Source organism: Anabrus simplex, chromosome 5 (assembly GCF_040414725.1).
Source record: "Anabrus simplex isolate iqAnaSimp1 chromosome 5, ASM4041472v1, whole genome shotgun sequence".
In the NCBI taxonomy this organism is placed as follows: Eukaryota; Metazoa; Arthropoda; class Insecta; order Orthoptera; family Tettigoniidae; genus Anabrus; species Anabrus simplex.
This window is the reverse complement of record NC_090269.1, coordinates 92,751,012-92,773,087: the sequence shown is the minus strand read 5'-3', so window position 1 is coordinate 92,773,087 and position 22,076 is coordinate 92,751,012. Positions and strand designations below refer to the sequence as shown.

General features: G+C 39.5%; 1 protein-coding gene across 2 annotated transcripts in view; it reads left to right on the top strand.

Annotated features, from left to right (window-relative positions):
- The window catches only part of Ubr3 (Ubr3 ubiquitin ligase), a 526,217-nt gene that overhangs the window by 9,512 nt on the left and 494,629 nt on the right, over positions 1-22,076 (top strand). For both annotated transcript variants that reach the window (XM_068227568.1, XM_068227567.1), the window contains exon 2: positions 18,493-18,706. In XM_068227568.1, the coding sequence (XP_068083669.1) occupies positions 18,493-18,706 (214 nt within the window). The remainder of the gene's footprint in view (positions 1-18,492; positions 18,707-22,076) is intronic.

Sequence of the window (22,076 nt, the reverse complement as noted above, 5' to 3'; positions counted from 1 at the left end):
TTCTGGCCTAAGACAGAACCTCGGCCTGCAGGAGACACTCAAATTCATACTGGCCGATGACGCGAATACTGCTGATCTTGTCATTTGCTTTATATGTGAGAGGAATTAATCAAGGGTGTATAAATCTCAAGTATTTCATTACTCAAGAAACTTGCGTTCTCGTTTGATTCATTTGTGATGTTTTTGGCTTAAAATCATTTTTGTTTATTTTTAAATTAATTTTCAAATTCCTGCATTTAATAGTTTTTTTTGGTATTATTTTTTGTTTCCACTTAATTTGTTCAGAGTGGATGGTTACTCTTGTGTACTTCTTGTTAAAAAATCAACGCCTAGTATTCATACGTATATAGGAAAATTAAAACAGAAACAAATGTAAATAAAAAAATGCAGCCATTTTCGGTGATCCTAAAGGCTTTATTGGCTGGCATGTAAAGGAGACTAGTTTGTTCTTGTCTCCGAGGTAGCTGCATTCTGTGAAAATTAGGAAAGCACAAAGGTTGAAAGTATTGTGGTGTATGCACAATACAAGTGCTGTATCCCCAACGTAAAAATACTAAGAACAGAAGGAGTGAAATTTAGATGACTTTGTAATGTCATGTCATAGTGGTCTTTGTTCATTAATTCCAGTTTTATCCACTGTTGAATACAGGTTACACTGAATCCCGCATGGGAGGATACTTAATTCAAGTTTTGTCCACTGTCAAATGTAAAATGTGCTGCTCTCTCTGGCTCCTGGGGGCTAATGTGCTCAGAGGCTTTTGTGCTTGCTTGCAGGCCAATGGTCTTGTTGCTAGCCAGACCTAACCCATTCAGACCAGTTGTTTTATCACTGGTCATACCTAAACAAACGAGACCAATGGTTTTGTCACTAGCTGGACCTAAGTAAGTTGGTATCCTTGTACAAATAGCGTGCTATGACGTATGAGCCCCGCCAGGTTTGATTCTTAATCTCTCTTTTGCACTCCCATTAGTAAAGTTTTCTGATGGCTTTGATTACCTTCCCCTCTGCAACTTCCTCTTTGATTTCCTTTATCGCTTAATGTACACAGCACTGCCATAAGTTCTGTCAATGCTTTTAATGCATGTAACTAGCCTACTAAATAAAACTACGCAAACCCATTATTATACATAGGCCTATATTCTGACAAAACATAAAAAATGCTACAGAATGAACACCGGGCGAGTTGGCCGTGCGGTTAGGGGCGCGCAGCTGTGAGCTCACATCCGGGAGATAGTGGGTTCGAATCCCACGGTCGGCAGTGCTGAAGATGGTTTTCAGTGGTTTCCCATTTTTACACCAGGCAAATGCTGGGGCTGTACGTTAATTAAGGTCACGGCCACTTCCTTCCCATTCCTAGGCCTTTCCTGTCCATCGTCGCCATAAGACCTATCAGTGTCAGTGCGACGTAAAGCAAAAAAAAAAAAAAAAAAAAAAAAAAACCACCAGAATGAACATATTCTTGTTTGAAATGGTCACCATGTGCGGCAACACAGAGGCAAAGATGTTGAGGCCACTCATCAAAAGCTGCATGAATCATGTCCAGTGGAATATTTTTGACAGCTGGCGTGATCAATTTTTTTAACATCTCAATATTATGGTGCAGTTTTTGACATGCTATCACCTCGATCTTCGTCCGCAATGAATAATCCAATGGATTGAGGTCCGGACTTCCACTAGGCCAGTCAACCGCAGTGATGAACCATGGGACATTGGTTGCCAACTACTGCTGTGTTGTTTTTGCTTTGTGTGCAGGAGCATTATCCTGCTTAAAAATCCACGATTTCCCTTCAAATAGCTTTGAATTGATACATGGTATCACCTTTTCCAACATTTTCTGGTAGACAGCTGCAGCAGTCTTTACTCCACCTTCGCAAAAATGCACCTCCGATGCTCCCCGCCAGAAAACTGCCCACCATACCATGACAGAAGTAGGGTGATGTCCATGCTGCACACATGGAACTTTCTCTCTTGCTTCCTTGGAGGACTGTGAGTACACACAATCGTTTCGCTTCTTAAACAACTCTTCCACAGTAAATAATTTTTCATCTGCAAATAGGATGTCGTGATACTGGCTCTCCCCATACGTTGTTAACAAAGCCTGGGATCGAACCCGGCATATCTCTTTTCATTTTTCAGTTAGTAAATTACGTATGTATCTTTTATATACACCGATACGTAAACCATCCTTCGAATTACGTGACATAGTTCATAGAGATATATTCATTTCACGAGACAAAATTGTTTGTTTACGCAAAGGATTGCATCAAATCCTAGCACAAACAGCATTCACAACTTTTTTTCTGCGTATACACCTAGGACGGCCCGATGTAATGCAATCAGCAATTGCACCCGTTAGTTTAAACCATGCTATTGTCCGAAATACAAATCGTTCAGTGATACCGAGAAGTTTCAGCACAGAAGAAATTTTGTTAGCTCGCTTTCCACTACGATATAACGTCAGTACAGTGATACGATTCTCATACACTCCCCATTCCATCTTTCACTGCTGCCTGCTGTTGGCACACTGCGGGACGTTTACTGGCGGAGTCATGAAGGTGACCTTGTGGACTACTTCATACTTTGAGGCCACTATACTGTTATTGACAGGGTTAGGTTAGATTTTTAATAGGCTGTGCAATGATATTATTTAGTACTGTCAGTGTAAAAATTGATATGAAGGGTTATAAGTAATGGAAAGGAACAGAAAAGTGCAAATGAAGTAGTGTGTAGATAAACTGGAACACAAAATATGACAAACAGTATGGAGCACCAGTGTAGGAAGAAGGAGAAATAAAAGAAAATGCAAAAGTACAAGGACAAACTCCACATCTTCAAATAGATTGGCTCTCGCATGATCAGTCCCAATTGTTCTGTGTTCATTTCTTCTCAGCCCCTGATGAGCTTGTTTCTGCTTCCCTGTTTCATCAGGATGATGGGCTACAACCCTTGCAGATCTTCAGTCTTGATATAGGAAGTGAGAGATGAAAGGTGGATAAACGCAGGAAAAGGAGATGAATGCAGATAGTAAAATATTGGGAACACAGGACAAACATAAGAGGAGAAAAGGAACCCAAAAAGTCAATAATATAATTAGTGGAAAGGAACAAACAGGTGCATATCAGATCAGTTTTGGAAAGGAACAGAAAAGGGCACATTCACAATGACATATCAGTGTGGAAAGAAGGTGAAATAGAAAGAAAACACAAAAGTCTCTCTCATCATAGGTTAGAGTTTGGTTAGGAGCATCCTATGCCTTGTGCTGTACTTGCTCTAGTGTTCCTTTCTTTCTGTGTATGACTCTAAAGGGGGTGTTTGGTTACTATCTGTGACAAAATAATTTATGGTGATGGTTACATTACTATCAGTGACAACATTTGTGATAGAGACTGGTTAAATTCTGGTTTACTGGAAAGCATTGTAAGTGACAGGGTTAGTTTAGAGTTTGATTAGGAGCAACCTATGGCTTGTACTGGGAGTATCGCCACCCCTGGCAGTGCTCTGTGCCGTAATATGCCTGAGTGGAGGCAGTGCATGACATCACTGTTGTTACTGTGCATTTTATCCAAATGCCTTTACTAGATTTACAAATGCTGTGTATGTGGACTTACCCTTCTTAATTCGATCATTTCTTTTGCAAACCAAACTGATAGTCTCCCATCTTAGAAGTCTCCCAGTTCATCTTCAGGTTGTCTCTCTGTTCTTCTGTAAATAATACTTGTTATGATGTTGTAAACGTGAGATTCTAAACTAATGGTGTGGTATCAATAATTGATATTAGTTATTAATATGTCCAAGGCCATAGGCAAGAAACATGACTTTTCCAGAACCTATACTTCTAACAGATATATTCTCTTTTAAGGGTCCCAGACTTACTTTTCCTTGGGCTTGTACGCCTGGGATCCTTAAAAGAGAATATCCAGCCTAAAAGGTTGGTCCTATTAAATACTGGAGTCAGCGATCAACACACATCCTACTTACTATAATGCTATCTTTTAAGTGGGCTGTGTAGTGTGAAAGAAAATGTAAAGTAATTCAGAAGAAAAAGTACGCTTGGGGTCCTTAAAATTGTATATGCTGCCTTAACGGTTAGTCCTATTGAACTGTGAACACACCACGTGTACCAGAAATTCAATTTCCGTGGTTTCCCATTTTCACACCAGGCAAATGCTGGGGCTGTACCTTAATTAAGGCCACGGCCATTTCCTTCCCACTCCTAGCCCTTTCCTGTCCCATTGTCGCCATAAGACCTATCTGTGTCGGCGCGACGTAAAGCAAATATCAAAAAAAAAAAAAAAAAAAAAATTCAATTTCCCAGAATAAAGTTTATACGAATATTCTACATAAGGCAAATTTAATAATAGAAACATCTATAGTCATGTATTGACTGTGTACTAAGCATTGATTTAAAACGTGGCCGCCAGTACTGGACCTGTGTTTATTTGTTATCTTTTACCCGCCCGCCTGCCAACATTCCTGTCAGCTGTCTGGCCGAAAGCAGGCTTCACTCAGCAGCAAGGTTCTTAAACACTACTAAAGGTTGGGCCCAACGCGAGACGAGTTGCTATTGCTTAACAAAATTACATCACAGTAGGAGCAAAGCAGCCGAGCCCAGAGCGTGCAAATCAGTAGGAATCTCATACCAGCAAATATTACAGTTTCTCAGAACTAATTGCAGACCAGGCATAAAGATTACTGCTGTTATAAGATTGAAAGAGAGTACAACATAGTAAGTTTTCATTATTTCTATTACGAACAAGGCGTAAATGTAACGTGACAGCACACTGACCAATGCTTGAAATTTATAACATTTCCAAGTTCCTCTGTTTAGTTTGAGGAAGGTTACATGCTCTCAAATTTGTAAACATAAGTATTTTCAGATATGAAATGTTTGTGATATTAAATCTCGATAGCAGAACTTCCGTAATGGAACTACCGTATGTTAACATACGATATACTGACTCACTTCCGCAGGTATCGAGTTTAAAGCTTAAATTCACAATAAATAAATAAATACTTAATTGTGAATCTGTTGAAGTGCGATACGGACCATGAAGCTGATTTTATGTAATTTAAAGCTTAACACGTATCATAACAGCAGCAGAAGTAAGTTCATATTAAACCATGCATAGGTATTCCGAAATACAGTAGGCCACTATATAAATCAACAGCAATATACGGATAGAAATTACATATAGACATTACATGAAAATCCTTTTTATAAGACAGACAAATATAAACAACGAAATAAGGTACACGTGCTTTTGAAGATGAAATCCACTGTCGTGCCTTTTGCTGATGAGCTGCTTTGGATTTTTCAGTTCTTGTCCGAACGTTCATTTGTCGTATGCGTATAAATGTTCTCGTTCTAACATACATTTTTACTATTTCTGGTGGTACAGTGGGGAATTCACTGCTAATTATGTGACCCACTTTGGGTATAATATTAGGTATGCGTCACAGTTCAGCACGTCCGTGAGTGTCCGTGAAAATTAACTCAAATTCCTTATTTGGACGAGTAGACCTCCCCGAGATAACACTTCTATCCATCCCACAGGGGCTGTACCAGAAGAAATGGAAAGCATTTCCCCAGTGGGGCTTCCCATTTACCCGACATATTTTCTTCCACAGTAGGCGATGTAGCCGTCAAGGTACCGAAATCCCTCTGCTGAATAACCAGGTTCGCTGTAGATTGCGGTGAATCATTAACGGCATGGTTTTCTATTGCAATGATACTGTGAACACAGAAATTTCACTCCAGCTACTATTACACTGTTCACACAACTAATGAAAATAATACGTGCACCTCACTGCACGAAACACAGCAACTTAACAGAGATCTCACAGAAACGAACTACGACACACACACACACTACGCAAAATACAGTAGGCTCTATATAAACCAACAGCAATATACGAAAAGAAATTACGTATTGATATTATGTGGAAATCCTTTCCTTATAAGACAGACAGCTGTAAACAACTAAATAAGACACGTGCGGTTGTATGCTACACAGTCACGCTGCTCCTGTGATGACATCACGAGCAGGATGAGGCAAAACTAACATCTACTGTGCAACCAATCTGGCCACCTGTGACTCAACAGCTATAAGCGCACGGAACAACATTAGTAATGACAGTGAAGAAATCTTCAATATTTTAGTGGCCGATTCTGATTCAAGCTGTTCAGTATATTTGGACAATGAAACAAGTGATGATGTGCATAGTGATTGTTCGGAAGAAAGTGCAAACGAGGAAGATCTTCATTTTGTATCGGACTTGCAGGATATTAGTGATGACATTGAAACTGCACTAATGGATGGAAGAATATTGTACAATAAGCTTCAAAAAAGGGCAATTAGTGCTCCTGACTTCAGAAATTCTGTCATAATGGGACTTTTATGAGAACATCAGCGCAGTCCGCCGGCGAAACAAGGAAGATACTATCTTCAGACACCGGTTCTGTTCTATGTTTGTTCCTGCCGTGTGTATGTATTTGGAAGGGAAAGGCTTACCTACGAGAACTCTTCCTTTACTAGACAACACACCTGGTCATCCTGCATAAGACATGCTTGTTTCGTATGACAGAATGATTTTTATGAGGTACCTTCCTCCTTATGTTACGCCACTTATATAGCCAATGAACCAAGGTGTGATCGTGGCTGTGAAACATCATTACTGGTTGAACCTCATGAAACAGCTTGTGCAAGAAGGTTCATATATCCTCTGTTTCTGGAAGTACGTGACTGTGCTCGAAACAATCCACGGGATTTGTAAGACTTGGGATAAAGTGAAGATAACAGCAATAGCTCGCTCATGGAAGAAAATTGCAATACCCTCTGCTTAATGTGGCTTTGATGGTTTTGATAATGAAGAATGTAATACTGCTGCTCGTCGAACCGATCTTGTGAAACAAATTTCTGGTTGTGAAAACTTGGATGTCGAAAACATCCATGAGTGGTTAAATACTGATGCCTATGAACTAGGATTCGAGGAGCTACATGACACGGATTTTTTAACAAGGTATGTATGATGTAGGAGAACAAAGATGAGGTGATCGAGAAACCAGTTATCACCCACACTGAGGCACTGAAATGCATTGATCTGTTACTAGGGTATGCAGGACAAAATTCATTTGAATATACCAATGTTTTGATTCTCCAGAAAATGAGGATTTTGTCAGGAAAAATGTGAACGTGAAACAGAAAAAATTGGATGATTATTTTCCAAAAGTGAACTGAAAGCAAGTCATATGAAAGACAGTCTATTTTTATATGCATACCTGCCAACCCTTCCGTTTTACCCGGAAACTTTCCGTTTTTTAACTCGTCTTCCGATTTTCCGATTTATTTTTAATTCTTCCTATTTTTGACCAATATAACCTCTAGTACAGTCAATACTCTTTCCCTAGGATAAAGGATACATTCTTATGTGCTTGTGTAATTTACCCAACCTAATTTTTCAAGCATTTTTATTTGATGCTTTATTTCGTGAGTCCGTCGCGTTCGTGTATCGTGTTTCCAGCTCTACAGCAGCATGTGTGCTTTACGGCTGGGGATTCGGGACGGCAATCGTCCTACAAGCAAGAGAGGCTAGCGACTCGGTTAATCGGGTCGAAAGAATGAGTTTCTTATCGTGTGGTTCGCACACTATTAACATCGTTTCTGTGCGTAATTTCGTTGGAATTGTATGCCACGTGTTTTTTCTAGCGGTTATATGCTTTTCTCCGTGTCAAAGTTGTATGTTAATAATATATGAGCATGCCGATCTGTCTTGTACGTGCTAGTTTCGCGTATCGGTACTTCACTGCATTTTTTTTAATTCGTAATAATTTTAATGAGTTGAATGTATTTCAGGGAGTTGTGTTGGTGACAGTTTCTGGTATTTTCTCTTCACGTTATGGCTACAAAACATAACAAACGTTATCACCAAGTGTTCGGAGATACCTATAAAATTAAATTTCCATTCATTTTACAGTCTAATAAAAGAAAATATTATGCAAATCACCTCGGGAGATACATTTCATTTCGAGTTATCGACATTTCGAAATATAGAGAATACCGTTTTTGAGCATGTATAGCACATAATTCAATCAAATGTATCTACGGGCCTTTACTGAATGCGTTATGTTTAACAGTGCAGGTACTTAAAAATATGCAAAGAAACTCTTTTACAGCATCACTTTAATTGTAACCCTTATTATAGTAAGTTTTTAGAAGACAGGATACAGTACATACAGTAGTGAAATAAGAAACATGGCTCCGTTAACACGTTAGGAAAATATCCGTTAGTCTCTTCTGTTTATTGCGGTTAACCTTTCCTCCCTACACGTTGAAACTTCGTCAATACCACCCAGCCGAGTTTCGTAAATGGAGCTTGTCATCCGCGACTTCTGGTCTTGCTTTCGAACGTGACCGGTAATTAATTGACACCCGAGAAACGGCGAGGCTTTGCCGATTTGGCGATCACTAGAAGTTCGAGTTTTTCGGTTCCCGTAATATTAGTTTCCAGCTTCACCGGAACCCTTACTTTACTTGTCAACTGTTTCTCACAAACCGCAAATGCCGTATTGCGCAGTTGATGTTGCACAAAATTCGAGTTACATAGTATTTTTTGCTTCAAGGGAGGAAATGTTTGCTTCGAGAAATTCGTTTAACCTAATTTCTAGAATAGTGAAATAAATACACGGAAGAATAGGACAAACGGCCGGAAAATCTAAGTTCGAGATAATGAAAATTCGAGTAGAGTTCCGAGATATCGAGGTTCGACTGTATTATTATTATTATTATTATTATTATTATTATTATTATTATTATTATTATTCGTATGAATGTGTCATAAATTAGAGTGATTGAGGTACATTTTCGCCGGCCCCGTGGTGTAGGGGTAGCGTGCCTGCCTCTTACCCGGAGGCCCCGGGTTCGATTCCAGGCCAGCTCAGGGATTTTTACCTGGACCTGAGGGCTGGTTCGAGGTCCACTCAGCCTACGTGATTAGAATTGAGGAGCTATCTGACGGTGAGATAGCGCTCCCGGTCTAGAAAGCCAGGAATAACGGCCGAGAGGATTCGTCGTGCTGACCACACGACACCTCGTAATCTGCAGGCCTTCGGGCTGAGCAGCGATCGCTTGGTAGGCCAAGGCCCTTCAAGGGCTGTAGTGCCATAGGGTTTGTTTTGGTTTGGTTTTGGGGTACATTTTCTTGTAACCATTTTAATGTTTTTTAGTTTAAAATTTTAACTTTAATGATCAAATCACATTGTAACTGTAGGTATGCATGCCTTTCATCCTGTCTTTTTTTCACTTAGACCATGGCGCAATATATATGATGAAATACAAGAATTAAAAAATCTTCCTATTTTTGATTTCTAAAAGTTGGCAGCTATGTATATGTAATTTTGTAAATAAGTTTTCAGTCTCTGGCGAGCTACATGAAAGTAATACAGTGGACTTTCAAATGTGATATGTAACATGTTTTGTAAATACAGTAAATTTGCAGTTACTGTTAAGAACACTTGTATTTTGGGTTATCCATGCAGTCTTGTCTGCATTAACCCGAATAAATGCGAGTTTGCTGTATATGAGTAAAGTAGGCTAGTAACAAGAATTCATTTTTCCTGTTGGTTTTATATTGTGTCTTGGACAGGTCTTACAGTGACAATGGGATAAAACAGGTGCAAAGAGGAAAGATAAGTTCAGAGAATTTCAGACTTTACACAACACAGAGATCAGGAAAATTCTGAAGTATGCACCTCGATGTATATACTTTCCATACTGTAATTTAAAGTACGGAATTTATTCGCATAAGGTTCACCTGACAATTGTGCTGCTTGCAGTGAAGTTGTCTCCATAGATACTCCTTGTGGAATGGTGACCCAACGCTGGAAACATGATCCCTCATGCTCAGCCACCAAACCATGGAAACACGATTCCTCAAAGGCAGAAATCAAACCATGGCAACATGATCGGTTGTAAGCTGGTCATAGTTGATTCTAGAAGGTCTTGGCACGGAGTAATCACTCCACTGAGTATGTTAGGCGAGTGTCCACATTTAACAGTCCCCCGAGTATGGAATGGTTTCATGTAAATCACAGCACTTCGTAATTGTGATGTAATATTTAATCATTGATTCTGCTCTGATTTAGAACAAAAATGTTCGTTTAGAAAAATAAGATGCACTTGTATGAAAAGATTGTGGTTGTTTTCTCACGCACAAAGAAAAAAGTTTGAATCCCTTCACTCGCATGGTGTCTTCCAACGAAACTGGAAATTAACACTGTTTCTTTGCACTAATAAATGCACAGTTTATTCTTAAATCACATCAGAAAATATAGCATCTGATGAAATAACTTCACTGCGAAATGATTCCTAATTATTCTACTGTAGAAATGAAATGTCTGCAGCGGCTGACCAAAAGCACTTGTGAGATGAAGTGTCAATTAGCACGTTACAGTTCAAAATGGAAATATCACTCGTAATTACTGCATTCTACACGAATGTCTAAAGTGATTTAAGACTGCTCTCATGTCATTGAATGTCTATTCGCAAAGTGCAATTCACACGCACTTGTTGTTGTTGTTATTATTATTATTATTATTATTATTATTATTATTATTATTATTAGCAGAGTTCCATTCACTTGGACAAGTCACTTATAATTACTGCATTCTTCACAATGTCTGAAGTGAACTACTAGAACATTTGCAATACATAAAGTCCATTAGCAAATTACCTGAATATTATGTCACTCAAGTCATAATGTTAAAGTTTCAATTAAATTCACTTTGAAAGTGTTCTATGTGACACACGTAAGTATTGGATATACTATGATTTACAACTCCTGGAGTCGAACTCGAATCTTTACAAGTTCCTTAATAAAGTTCTACTCACTTCAAATGTAAATGTTCAGTAACACCGGAATTATTCTCTGTCCAAAGTTCACGCTTCACTCGGACAGAGTTCTGTCTTGAAAATACAACAGAGCAAACCAACACCGTCAAGGTGTATACTGTAGCTGTACTGTTGAACTGGCTGATAGAGTTCAGAATGCTGTCCCTTTTATATAAAACTGGCTCTGACAAAACGTTTTACTAAACCGTGAATATCTCCGTAATCCCTGGATCGATTTTGGAGAAATTAACATGAGGAGACGTTTGAAATGTGTACTAAAAGTTGCTGTTGTTGCTAAATTGATATCTCAATTGGTTCAGAATTGAGAAAAATTTCTTGTATGGACGTTTCAAGAATGTATGATGTAACCTGCCCTTGGCGAGCGCTGGGCAGGCGATGACGCAAGCAACGTTATGCGGGTCGACTACTTGCTCCTGTAGGACTTAGTTTCAGTTCTTCATAGTGAATAGTATTTAAGAAAAACTTTATGTACGGTCAGTCGCGGTGCAATATATATATATAAACAGTAGAGTCTCGATTATTCGACCTAAACGGGACCTGGAGTACGTTGGATGACCAAAAATGTTGGATAATACAGAATAACTTTTTGAAAATGAACTGAAACATACAGGAAGGCTATAGTACTAAAACAATGATATGTTATATGGTACTCTGTTTATTGAATTATCAATTCAGTTGTACAGTACATGAAGTATTGAAGGAAAACATACCAAGTCTTACAAAAAGAAACTTGTTAACAATGTCTGCTTGCCTGCTGATCCACGTTTTCTTGCTGCGAGTTCCCGCCATCGACAACAAATAAACACCTCCGTTGCGCTTGCTTCCTGCTGTTGCTCAACATAGGTTAAGACCATTTGCAGTACACTTAATCCTTCACTGTGAGTCATCGTTTTCTCCTTTTTTGTTCTGCAATGCCTCGTTCTTCATCATCCTCATTTTCATTAGGATTTACAAAATCAGTATCAGGGTCAGTCAAACAGCTGATCTTGTGCTCACCACTTACTCACATTTTCAGTTGTAGCATCCTCACAGCCAGGAATGCACTTCAGTAAGGGCACAATATTTTCCATGTTTGGTCCTCTCGATGTTCAACCTTACTTGACAATATAACAATATGTTCCAAGACTTTGCTAATGTCGCTGTTTACTTCTTCCCAAGACTGCGCTGTCCAGTATGCCACATCCTTCATGTTCATTCGTTTTAACTTTTCTGTCATGCTGTTGCCACTGTCCATTTCCTTTATCAGGGATGAAGGGAGTTTCAGCCGATATTTCCTCTTCAATGTTTCCAGCACACCCTGGTCCATTGTCTGGCATAATGTCATGTTAGGAGGGAGGAACATGACTTTGATGTCACCACTTCTAAGTTGTTCTTCATTTGGGTGTGATGGAGCGTTGTCCAGTAGAAGAAGAGCTTTCCTGGGGAGATTATTCGAAGCTAGAAATTTTTCTACATCTGGAACAAACTGTGTAAAAAAAAAAAAACCACAGTCTTTAAAGATGTCAGCAGATATCTAGGCAGCCTTCTGATTCGTGTAATGGACTGGAAGAGCATTAACAGAAATGTTTTCAAATGCGCTAGGCTTCTTTGCTTTACCGATCATAAGCAGTTTTGTTTTTTAAGTTCCCAATAACATTACTACAGGCAAGAACAGGAACTCTTTCCTTACTACGCTTGTAGCCAGGTGGAGACGTTTCGGCTTGGGCTGCGAGAGTTTTTGATGGCAGCATCTTGAAATTTAGCCCAGTCTCATCACAATTAAAAATCTGATCACTGGTTAATCCTTCAGCAGGAATTATTTCCTGAAATTCCTTTTTGAATTTCACAACCTCATTGGATTTAGCTGACAGTTTTCCTCCACAGATATTAAGCTGCCTAATGCCGTACAGTTTTTCCCACCGATCAAGCCACCCAGCTCTGGCAGTAAAATTGGGCCCCCTTCATTAAAGTTCTTCTGGAATTACACAGCCTTTTCTTGCAGAATGAGGCCAGATATTGGCAGTGAACCAAAGAAATAGTGCTTCACTTCCTTTTTCGTACTCACATTTTTTCATTGTTTTTCTAATTTTCAGTGCATCACTTGTTGCTCTGGTATTTCTTCCCTCTTTTTTTGCAGTCTCCCACTGTAACACGTCCAACACCATAATCTGAAGCCACTTTTTGAAGAGTTTCCCCTTTGTCCAGTCTCTTTAATGCACTCAACTTGTCTTCCATAGAAACAATCACTTTCTTCCGTTTACTCGCCATAGTCACAGAGGATATGAAAACTATAACATCTGCACCCAACCAATACTACAATGAACAATACTGAAGACTTGTTGCACCTGTCCTTGAGGAAAATACCGGTCCTACTGCCAGCGGTCAGGCCAGTGCTTGTTGCACCTTCCATACCGGGTGTCCCTGAATTTAGTCTCCACCAAAAGTTCAAGTTAAGTCTACCAGTGTCGGATAAGCGAAGGTTGGATGAGCGAGACTCTACTGTATGGGTATAAAAGAACATGTCCTGACTGACTGACTGACTCATTCATCATTTTTCATGACATCATTCATCATTGCCGAGCCAAAACTACTGGACATAAAGAAATGAAATTTTTAGGATACATTTATATTGCAATGTAGGTGCTTGCTAAGGGAGGACTTTTGGATATTCCATTGCTATTGGGATGAATTTTTAAAATGAGTGTATCTATATTTCAAAATTTTAAAAGTTTACAGATGTCAAAATTGATATTTAGAATCTCCTTTAAAAATAAAGAAACACATATTTTTTGTTTTTGGAAAATCCCACTAGGAGGGGTGAAAAGCGGTTTGAATGCCTTTGAGGATACTTATATCTTAAAAACTGAAGATATCACAGACCTGAAAATTGGTATTTGGTATCTCCTTTCAAAATAAAGAAACACGTATTTTTTTGTTTTTGGAAAATCCAATTAATGGGGTTAAACAGGAATGACAAATGGGGTGAATTTTTAGGACAATATCTACAGTATATCTCAGAAACGTAAAATGTTACAGATGTAAAAAATGGTATTTGGAATCTCCTGTAGAAGTAAAGAAACATAGGTGATTTTTTTTTTTTTTTGGAAACTCCACTTAAGGGGAACTAAAAAGGGGGTGAAATTTTAAAATGAGCATGTCTACAGTATATCTAAAAAACTGAAGATGTTACAGAAGTGAAAAATGGTATTTTTTATCTCCATTAAAAATGAAGAAACATGTATTATTTGTTTTCGGAAAAACCACATGGGTTAAGAATGACTGAAAATGGGGTTGAATCCTTTTTATTAGGATACTGATATCTCAAAAACTGAAGATGTTACAGACATGAAATTTGGTATTTTGAAATCTCCTTTAAAAATAAAGAAATACTTTTTGGAGGGGGGGGGGGTTGAAAAATTAGTTGAATTATTTGTACAAAGATACTATCATCTCAAAAACGAAAGATGTTGCAGACATGAAAATTGATATTTGGAATCTGGTTTAAAAGTAAAGAAACGCGCATTCCTTTGATTTTGGAAAATCCGATGATTGTGGGATGGGGGGTGGATTGAAAAATTATTTGAATTAATTGTATGAGGATACTTACATCTAATAAAAAGTAAAGTTGTTACAGACGTGAAAATTGTCATTTGGATCACCTTTAAAAACAAATAAATACGCTTTTTTGGGGAAAATCATCTTGGGGTGGGGGTGAAAAGGAGTTGAATTCCTTTTATGAGGACATGTATCTCAAAAACTGAAGATCTTTCAGTCATGATAATTGGTATTTAGAAGATCCTTTACTAATAAACAAGTTTTTTTTTTTTTTTTCGGAAAATTCATTTAAGTGGGGGAGTGTGAAAGGAAGTAAATAAAAGTGAATTCTTTTTATGGGGATACTTATATCTCAAAACTGGTAACAGATGTGAACATTGGTATTTGGAATCTCCTTTGAATATAAAGAAACATGCCATTTCTTTTTTTTGGGGGGGGGGAATCAACTGCGGTGGGGTGAAAGAGGAGTTGAGGCCAATTGATTTTACTGTTCATAATGTGCTTGATTCTGGTAATAAACCAATCATTTTTAATCTTTCCTGGGTTTGTTTTCAAGAGCCATCTTTTCCTTTGGAGAACTTAAAGTTAGATTACAGCAGATTCTCCTGGCATATAAATAAAAATTGAAACACATTTGAAATAAACTATAGGAATGATATTGACCGTGCAATTGTTCACCTCTATGATAAGGTCAATGATGCACGGAAGTAGGCTATATCATTCATATCGCCAGAAATCCCGCGCACTTGCCTACGCGTGACAATGGCGCTGGTCACATTGTCAGCAATGACAATGGTAGGAGATGTAATTTACCTCCAAGTAGCAGTCTTGCATCTTGCAGCGGGGTCCGGAACATCAATAATAATAATAATAATAATAATAATAATAATAATAACCTAAATTCAACTAATATAACCCACCTAATAATAATAATAATAATAATAATAATGTTCTGGACTGTCGTCAAAATGTGCGGACCGCGCTGGAAATGGGTCCTGCCCGGGTAATGACTACGAATGCAGTCCGACCGCGGGTTCAGTACCGCCAAGGCACCCAAGACGACACCACGCCGGATCTCCTCAAGGACTTGATCCATATTAAAAATGCTTGTAGGAAAAGATGGCAAAGATTTAGGGACCCAACCGACCAGGCGGAATACCTGGAGCTAGCCCGGGAAGTATGAAATCAATTGCTGGAAAGAAAGATTGAAAAATGGGAGGAACTTTGCTGTCAGATCGCAAATTTTGGCGGATTATATATGTTACGGAGTTATCCATGGTAGTTAGAGGTGAAAGAAGGTGCTGGGATGAATAGGTCTCAATCTACGAAATTAAAGTTAATTTAAAATTTAACAAGGTTATATTTTCTTTTCAAGATCAAGAAATAACAAATATAACAGGTACTCAGTAGCCGAACAACAAATCGAGAATGTACAATTACAGTGTTACAGGATTTGGGCTCCGAGAGCCAGACACAATTCTTGAGCAGTAAGACCAACTTTACCCGTATACAAGATTCAACCAAGGGGCAGAAGACCCCAATCATGCTCAAGAGCACTTGCTCCCAATTACATAGCAAAAGCCTCCTCGAGGCACACAGAAACAAATTTCTTTGGAAGAGCAACCCGCTCTCAAAGTTCCAGCCTATCAAAGGCCACACCAAACTCCACCTTCAAGTTGTCCTCTAAGGACATAAACACAGGGGTAAAAATACCCAACCTACTGAGGCCGATTTAGTAAATAAACAGGAAAATTACAAGGCCCCAAAATACAAACTTGAGTGGAGGCGAAACTGGCACTCCGAATATACTTTATTAAAACCTAATTTGGCGCTAGGCCACTTATGCAAGGGCTAATCCCATTCTACGGAGGTGACACGATAGAAAACTTTACGACATTACGAGTAGAAGGGAAACTGTTATGAAAACGTAGTCACCTCAAAACAAAATGAATGGGAGCTCGAGAGGGTTAGGCACTCTCTATCCCAATTTGTAGATTAAAAAGACAGAATTTATACCAAGAGTCTTTTACATTTTAGAGGGAGGTTACATGGTAAAAGGTATTGAACCTGCCCCGAGAGTTAAACTGCTGAGCTAGCAAGAAAAGAAATTATTAAAAGGCCATTACCTTATTGATGAACCGCTACCCGAAGAAAGAGGCGCTACCCGCCCCCTGCTACATAATTTACACACTGATAGATGTTACTGAAGTGGCGCAGAGACCCGAAAATCAGCAGTTTATATACCCTCGCGGAACATTCGAGACCTTTCAGGAATGATAACACCCGCCCACAATCATTTTATTGGACGGCCAAAAGATTACATGTCAAAACTGAGGAAGAAAACCAGGATTGGTGGGAAATTAATTACAAAATTACAAAATTAATTACAAAAATTACTCATTGGTCAAATTCAAAACTGGCGGAAAGTGAAGGGTTATACAGCCAACCTAAACAATGACTGAAAGAAATTTAACAAAGAACAAACTTATGAATCCAAAATTTCTCCAAAAACACAGTTCTTTCACTTCGCACTAGGGTGCATAATTGTAGACCTTCAGTAGTGCCATCTAGAAGAGAATGTTCATACTTCTTACTACAGGCAAAACAAAAATACATCGAAAACGACACAGTTCAGAACACTTCAAAATTCACAAGTAGGGACCTCTTCTGAGAAACTTGAGAGTTAACACTGTAGTTAAAGTTCAGGCTTCCTCCAGTAGAGGAGTTTCAACTGGCGCAATGTTTGAATTAGCGGAGCAGAGGTGTACTTCCCGGTACAGACCTCCCCCCCAAAAAGTCCCTCCAAGGGGTAACACAGAAGAACATAAACTTTGAATTAGCAGAGCGGAGGTGTACCGCCCGGTACAATATATATAGCGTTAAGCATTCGATTATAAATTTCAGTATAATACCGTAGCGAAGCATGGGTATCTTGCTAGTGTGTATATATATATATAGGCCTAATAGAGTTGTTAATGTATTGAATCCTAATAATTAGTACATGTTCTGTGATCAGCGATGTGTCGTAATACGTCTCGATTCGCTGCCAAATTTCTCCTGATTTTTTACTTTTGAAAGTTGGCATGTTTGTATATAACTTTAGTTATGTAGTATTTATCAGTAGGGCCACTAATAACATGAATATTTGAGAATTTAATGTGTTTTTTTAAAAATAATGCTATTTGTTTGGGGCGTCAACCTTGAAAGATCTTTTGCCCCTACTCGCACCATAAGTTATGAACCTGCGTGTATTTGTATTTGCGGGAGTGTAAAGTGTTGAATGTGAGCAAAGGAACATTAAGGATGATGCAGACACCCAATCCCCAGGCCAGGGATATTAATCATTTACAATTAAAAACCCCTGACCCGGCCGGGAATCGAATCCAGGGCCGTCGGGTGACAGGCTGACGCGTTGTGCCCTGCACCATGGGGCCGGACAGAATTGATTGTTAGGCCTTCCACTAAACTACCATTTCAGTCACTGTGAATAAAATTATTTATAGCCTAGGTTGTAGTGCCTTATTCCCCGACTTTACATACCGATTTTCATTGCATTCTCTTCAGCCATTTTCTCATGATGCCAATACATACAGTACATACATACATACATACATACAGTACATACATACATACATACATACATAACAGACAGACAGACAGACAGAAATTTAAAAAGTGCATTTCCTTGTTACTGTGGACGTGACTGATACAGAAATACAGTTCTTTTTAAATTCTGAGCAATGTACAGACAAAACGTTTTACTCCTTTGATTAGTGTTAGAGAGGATATTTGCCCGGCACTGCCTAATGCGGTTAATTTCTTTTACTTAGTTCTCATGTTTCGTGTTCTCTCAGTTATAAAATTATTTTGAAATTAAGAATTACAGAATTAAACTTGACATTTAATGTAAATCCAGGTGTCTGGTAGTATCTCCAATATTGTACTGTATTTAGCATTTCCTTATCAGGAAGTTAATGTACTCTCTTGTAAGATGTTTTTGCCGAGAATAAAGATTTCTTAAAGATCTAATAAATTTTCTTTATGTTTCAGTGCGGCGCTATGACAATGCAACAACCTGTGGATTGGTTTGGACAGCTAATTTTGTGGCATATAGATGTAGAACTTGTGGAATTTCTCCCTGTATGTCACTGTGTGCAGAGTGTTTTCAGAACGGTAACCATGATGGCCACGACTTTAACATGTTCCGGAGTCAAGCTGGGGGCGCATGTGATTGTGGAGACACATCTGTAATGAAGGAAACAGGGTAAGTTTTGTTCAGTGTCTGTGTAGCACTAATTTTTGTTTATGAAGCAGTGTTTCTTAACCTGATAAACCCACGTGCCCTCTCTGACCTGACCTGACCTGGCCTGGCTGTTTGCAACATGGCAAGAAGTTTCTGTGATTATAAAATGATGAGGCATTATTAGATCTGCTGTTAAAAAAAGTGGCACAATTATCCAAATTAATCATATTAAAACTGCTTTTTTCATTTTGTATACACAGTAGCTAAACGTTCTGTGCTTGCTGATTTTGCTGAAAATAATTATATTATAGAAACTGGTTTACCTAGTCTAGCCATAAATACTGTCACAACCCCCTATGGGTGGGGGCGGCAGACAAAGAGGCGACTAAAACAGGTGTGGAAATGGATTTTGGCGTTGGAATCATGAATTGGACACTTGTAGGAGGTTTTGAATACATCCACAGGTAATTCTTGTCTGTTCTAGAAGGCAACCAAAAGGGTCATGTGACTATTGGTTCCCTGTTGAGGGTTACTTGTAGGCCGATCAAAATTTATGTGCGTGTTGCTTGGGGAAGGGCCTATTACTGTACATGTGCGACTATGCCCAAAACCCAGACGATATCCACAGCCCATCAGGTGGGAGAGCCATGTACCCTGCACTAGTATCTGCCTGACAACACAAGTCCGCACACATCCAAATACCAGAGCATATTATTATTATCATCAGTTTATTCTTATTTATTATTGTTATCATGCTCTGTATACACTGTGGGGTACATTCCTATATGGATGATTTGAGGAAGGGAGCTCTGATGCTCATTGCCACAGTTAGCCCATCCTAGTCCTCATTCATCATCGGATCCTAGGCAATACCTGTTAAACACCGAGCTCGATAGCTGCAGTCGTTTAAATGCGGCCAGTATCCAGTAATCGGGAGATACCGGGTTCGAGCCCCACTGTCGGCAGCCCTGAATATGGTTTTCCGTGGTTTCCCATTTTCACACCAGGCAAATGCCGGGGCTGTACCTTAATTAAGGCCACGGCCGCTTCCTTCCAATTACTAGGTCTTTCCTATCCCATCGTCGCCGTAAGACGTGTCGGTGCGACGTAAAGCAAATAGCAATGCGTTTGCTGATTGGTTTGGCTAAAGAGGCCTGTGATCGGTGTGGGTTGCATTCGGGGAGGATGTTAACCCCTTGGGAGCAAGCACAGTGTGAAAGTATGGGCTTCAGTTTCCCTAGGTTTCTGGTTGCTGCCAGAACCGATGGGCATGACTTCAAGCTGGTGAAGTTAATTTTGTTCGGTAGACTCAAGTTGTTGTATACAAGGAACTTGGTATACAAGGCACAACATAAAAGTTTATTGCTTCAGCACATTTATACAATATGTACATGAAATAGAATGAAACTTTTCTTGAAGCTTGTTGAGTTGCACACGTTTAATGTTAATATGAAGTAGTAGGCTGAGGGCCTGAATAATATTATATTTGTACAAATTGAGATTCCTATAAATAAATGAAGTGTTAGAGGGCATTCGACCGGTACAGGTTATTGTAAATTTAAAAAAAAATGTGTGTGAATAAATTAATTCCATCCCCTGGTCTAAGGAGTTTGGACAGCCAAAGTAGGGGACTGCCTGTAGGGGTGAAGTACAGTGGGGACTTCGAGGGCCCTGGGACCGCTACGGTAGCTGTGAAGGCCCTTCAGGAACTCTGAAAAGTGGTGGCAAAAGGGGCTCTGGTTAAGACGCAGCAGGTCGTTATGCTACTTAGGATCCAGAACGGGTAAAAAAAAAAAAAAAAGTAAATAAATAAATGCAATGTAAATATTAATGTTATACCAGTTTTATAGTATCATTTGAAGCAATTCCACATACTGTATATCAGTTGACTATATTTGTAAGTAGTACAGGAGATATTATAATTAGAACCTTTGTAAGCAATATAAATTTATTAAGGATGAGCTGTGTGTTTAATAGAAAACATTGTTAGCGTAAATTGTATAATATTGTATTATAGGAAAAATTTTCTTCTCTTGTTAATTTGATATTTAGTGCTTGACAATAATGTATTTTAGTGTACCATTTGCCACCGAGGTAGACACCTCATTTGCAAATAAAGAGATTTTGATTTTGATATACATTCAATCTTGTCTTGATGAGACAGTCTGTTCAAAGGAGAGAATGTTATTGATAGTCGAAAACTATCGGTCATGTATAATAACAAGTGGAACTTGTAAGAGAGAGTTCGTATTAGCGGAATGCTAACAGGAGGCATATAACTTGCAAGGAACTTGCATCTTATGTCCATGTATAGCAGAATGCTATGATTGGAGTCGGAGCACTGTAGGGGACTTGAGTGAGTAGCAGAATGCTTGGATGGGAGCTTGACGTGGCTACGGGATGCAGGATGAATGAGGCAATGTCCAGAGGTGAAACCTCACGGCCAGGAATCAGTCCACCTGTTCAGAACACATTTTTAAGAGGGTACCTCTGTGTCTGCCTTGCGGTGTAGTCTGGTCGTTGGACGCTGTAGGAGTCCTGGAGAGGCGAGAAACGTTGCTCCTTTTATAGCGCTGTCTGACGTCACCGATGATCACGTCAGCGCACTGCAGTCTGCCTCGTGGTCTCTGGAGACGTCCATGTTCGGCGGGCTGTGGAGCTTGTAGGCGTGGGGGACACACAACAACCTCCCCTCCTAATTATGCCGATACGGCGCGAAGCGGCGACGGCTCTGGTGGCCGCAGCGATGCTGGGCTGGAGAGTCAGCCATGTCTGTTGTGTTGTCCGGAGCCTGGTCTGGGCGAAGGAGCGTAGAATCTTCCTGAAAGGAACTCATGTTGATTAAATGGTCCAGAGCTCGGTCTGCAATGGATGTTGGAGGTGTTACAAGGGAATCAACAGAAGGAGATGGACGATAGCGGAGGCGTATCTGGTCCTGGTGACGACAGATGCGTTTCTTGGCGGTCTGGATGTCGTAGAGACGATGGCCCAAGGTACAGCAGATGATACCAGGTATCCAGGGAGGATTGGACTTGAAAGTCCGGACATATACTTTGTCGGTGGCGTTGAATTTCGGTTGCGAGCGCTGCGGCTGGGCAGGAAGAGGCTGCAACAAAGAAAGCAAAGTTCGATGAGGGGGGCATCCATGGAGCTTGTGAGCTGGAGTGAGGTTGTCGGTACCAGGCATAGTCCTATATCTTCCTAGGAGTGGTAACAATGCTTGGTCCTTAGTTAAACCTGAAGATACAGCTTTCTTCATGCTTTTCTTGAAAGTTTGGACAAAAAATTCAGCTTCACCATTAGATTGAGGATGAAAAGGCGGAGCCAGAATATGCCGAATGCCATTATGAATACAGAAGTTCTGGAAGTTAGTGGCAGTAAATTGGGGTCC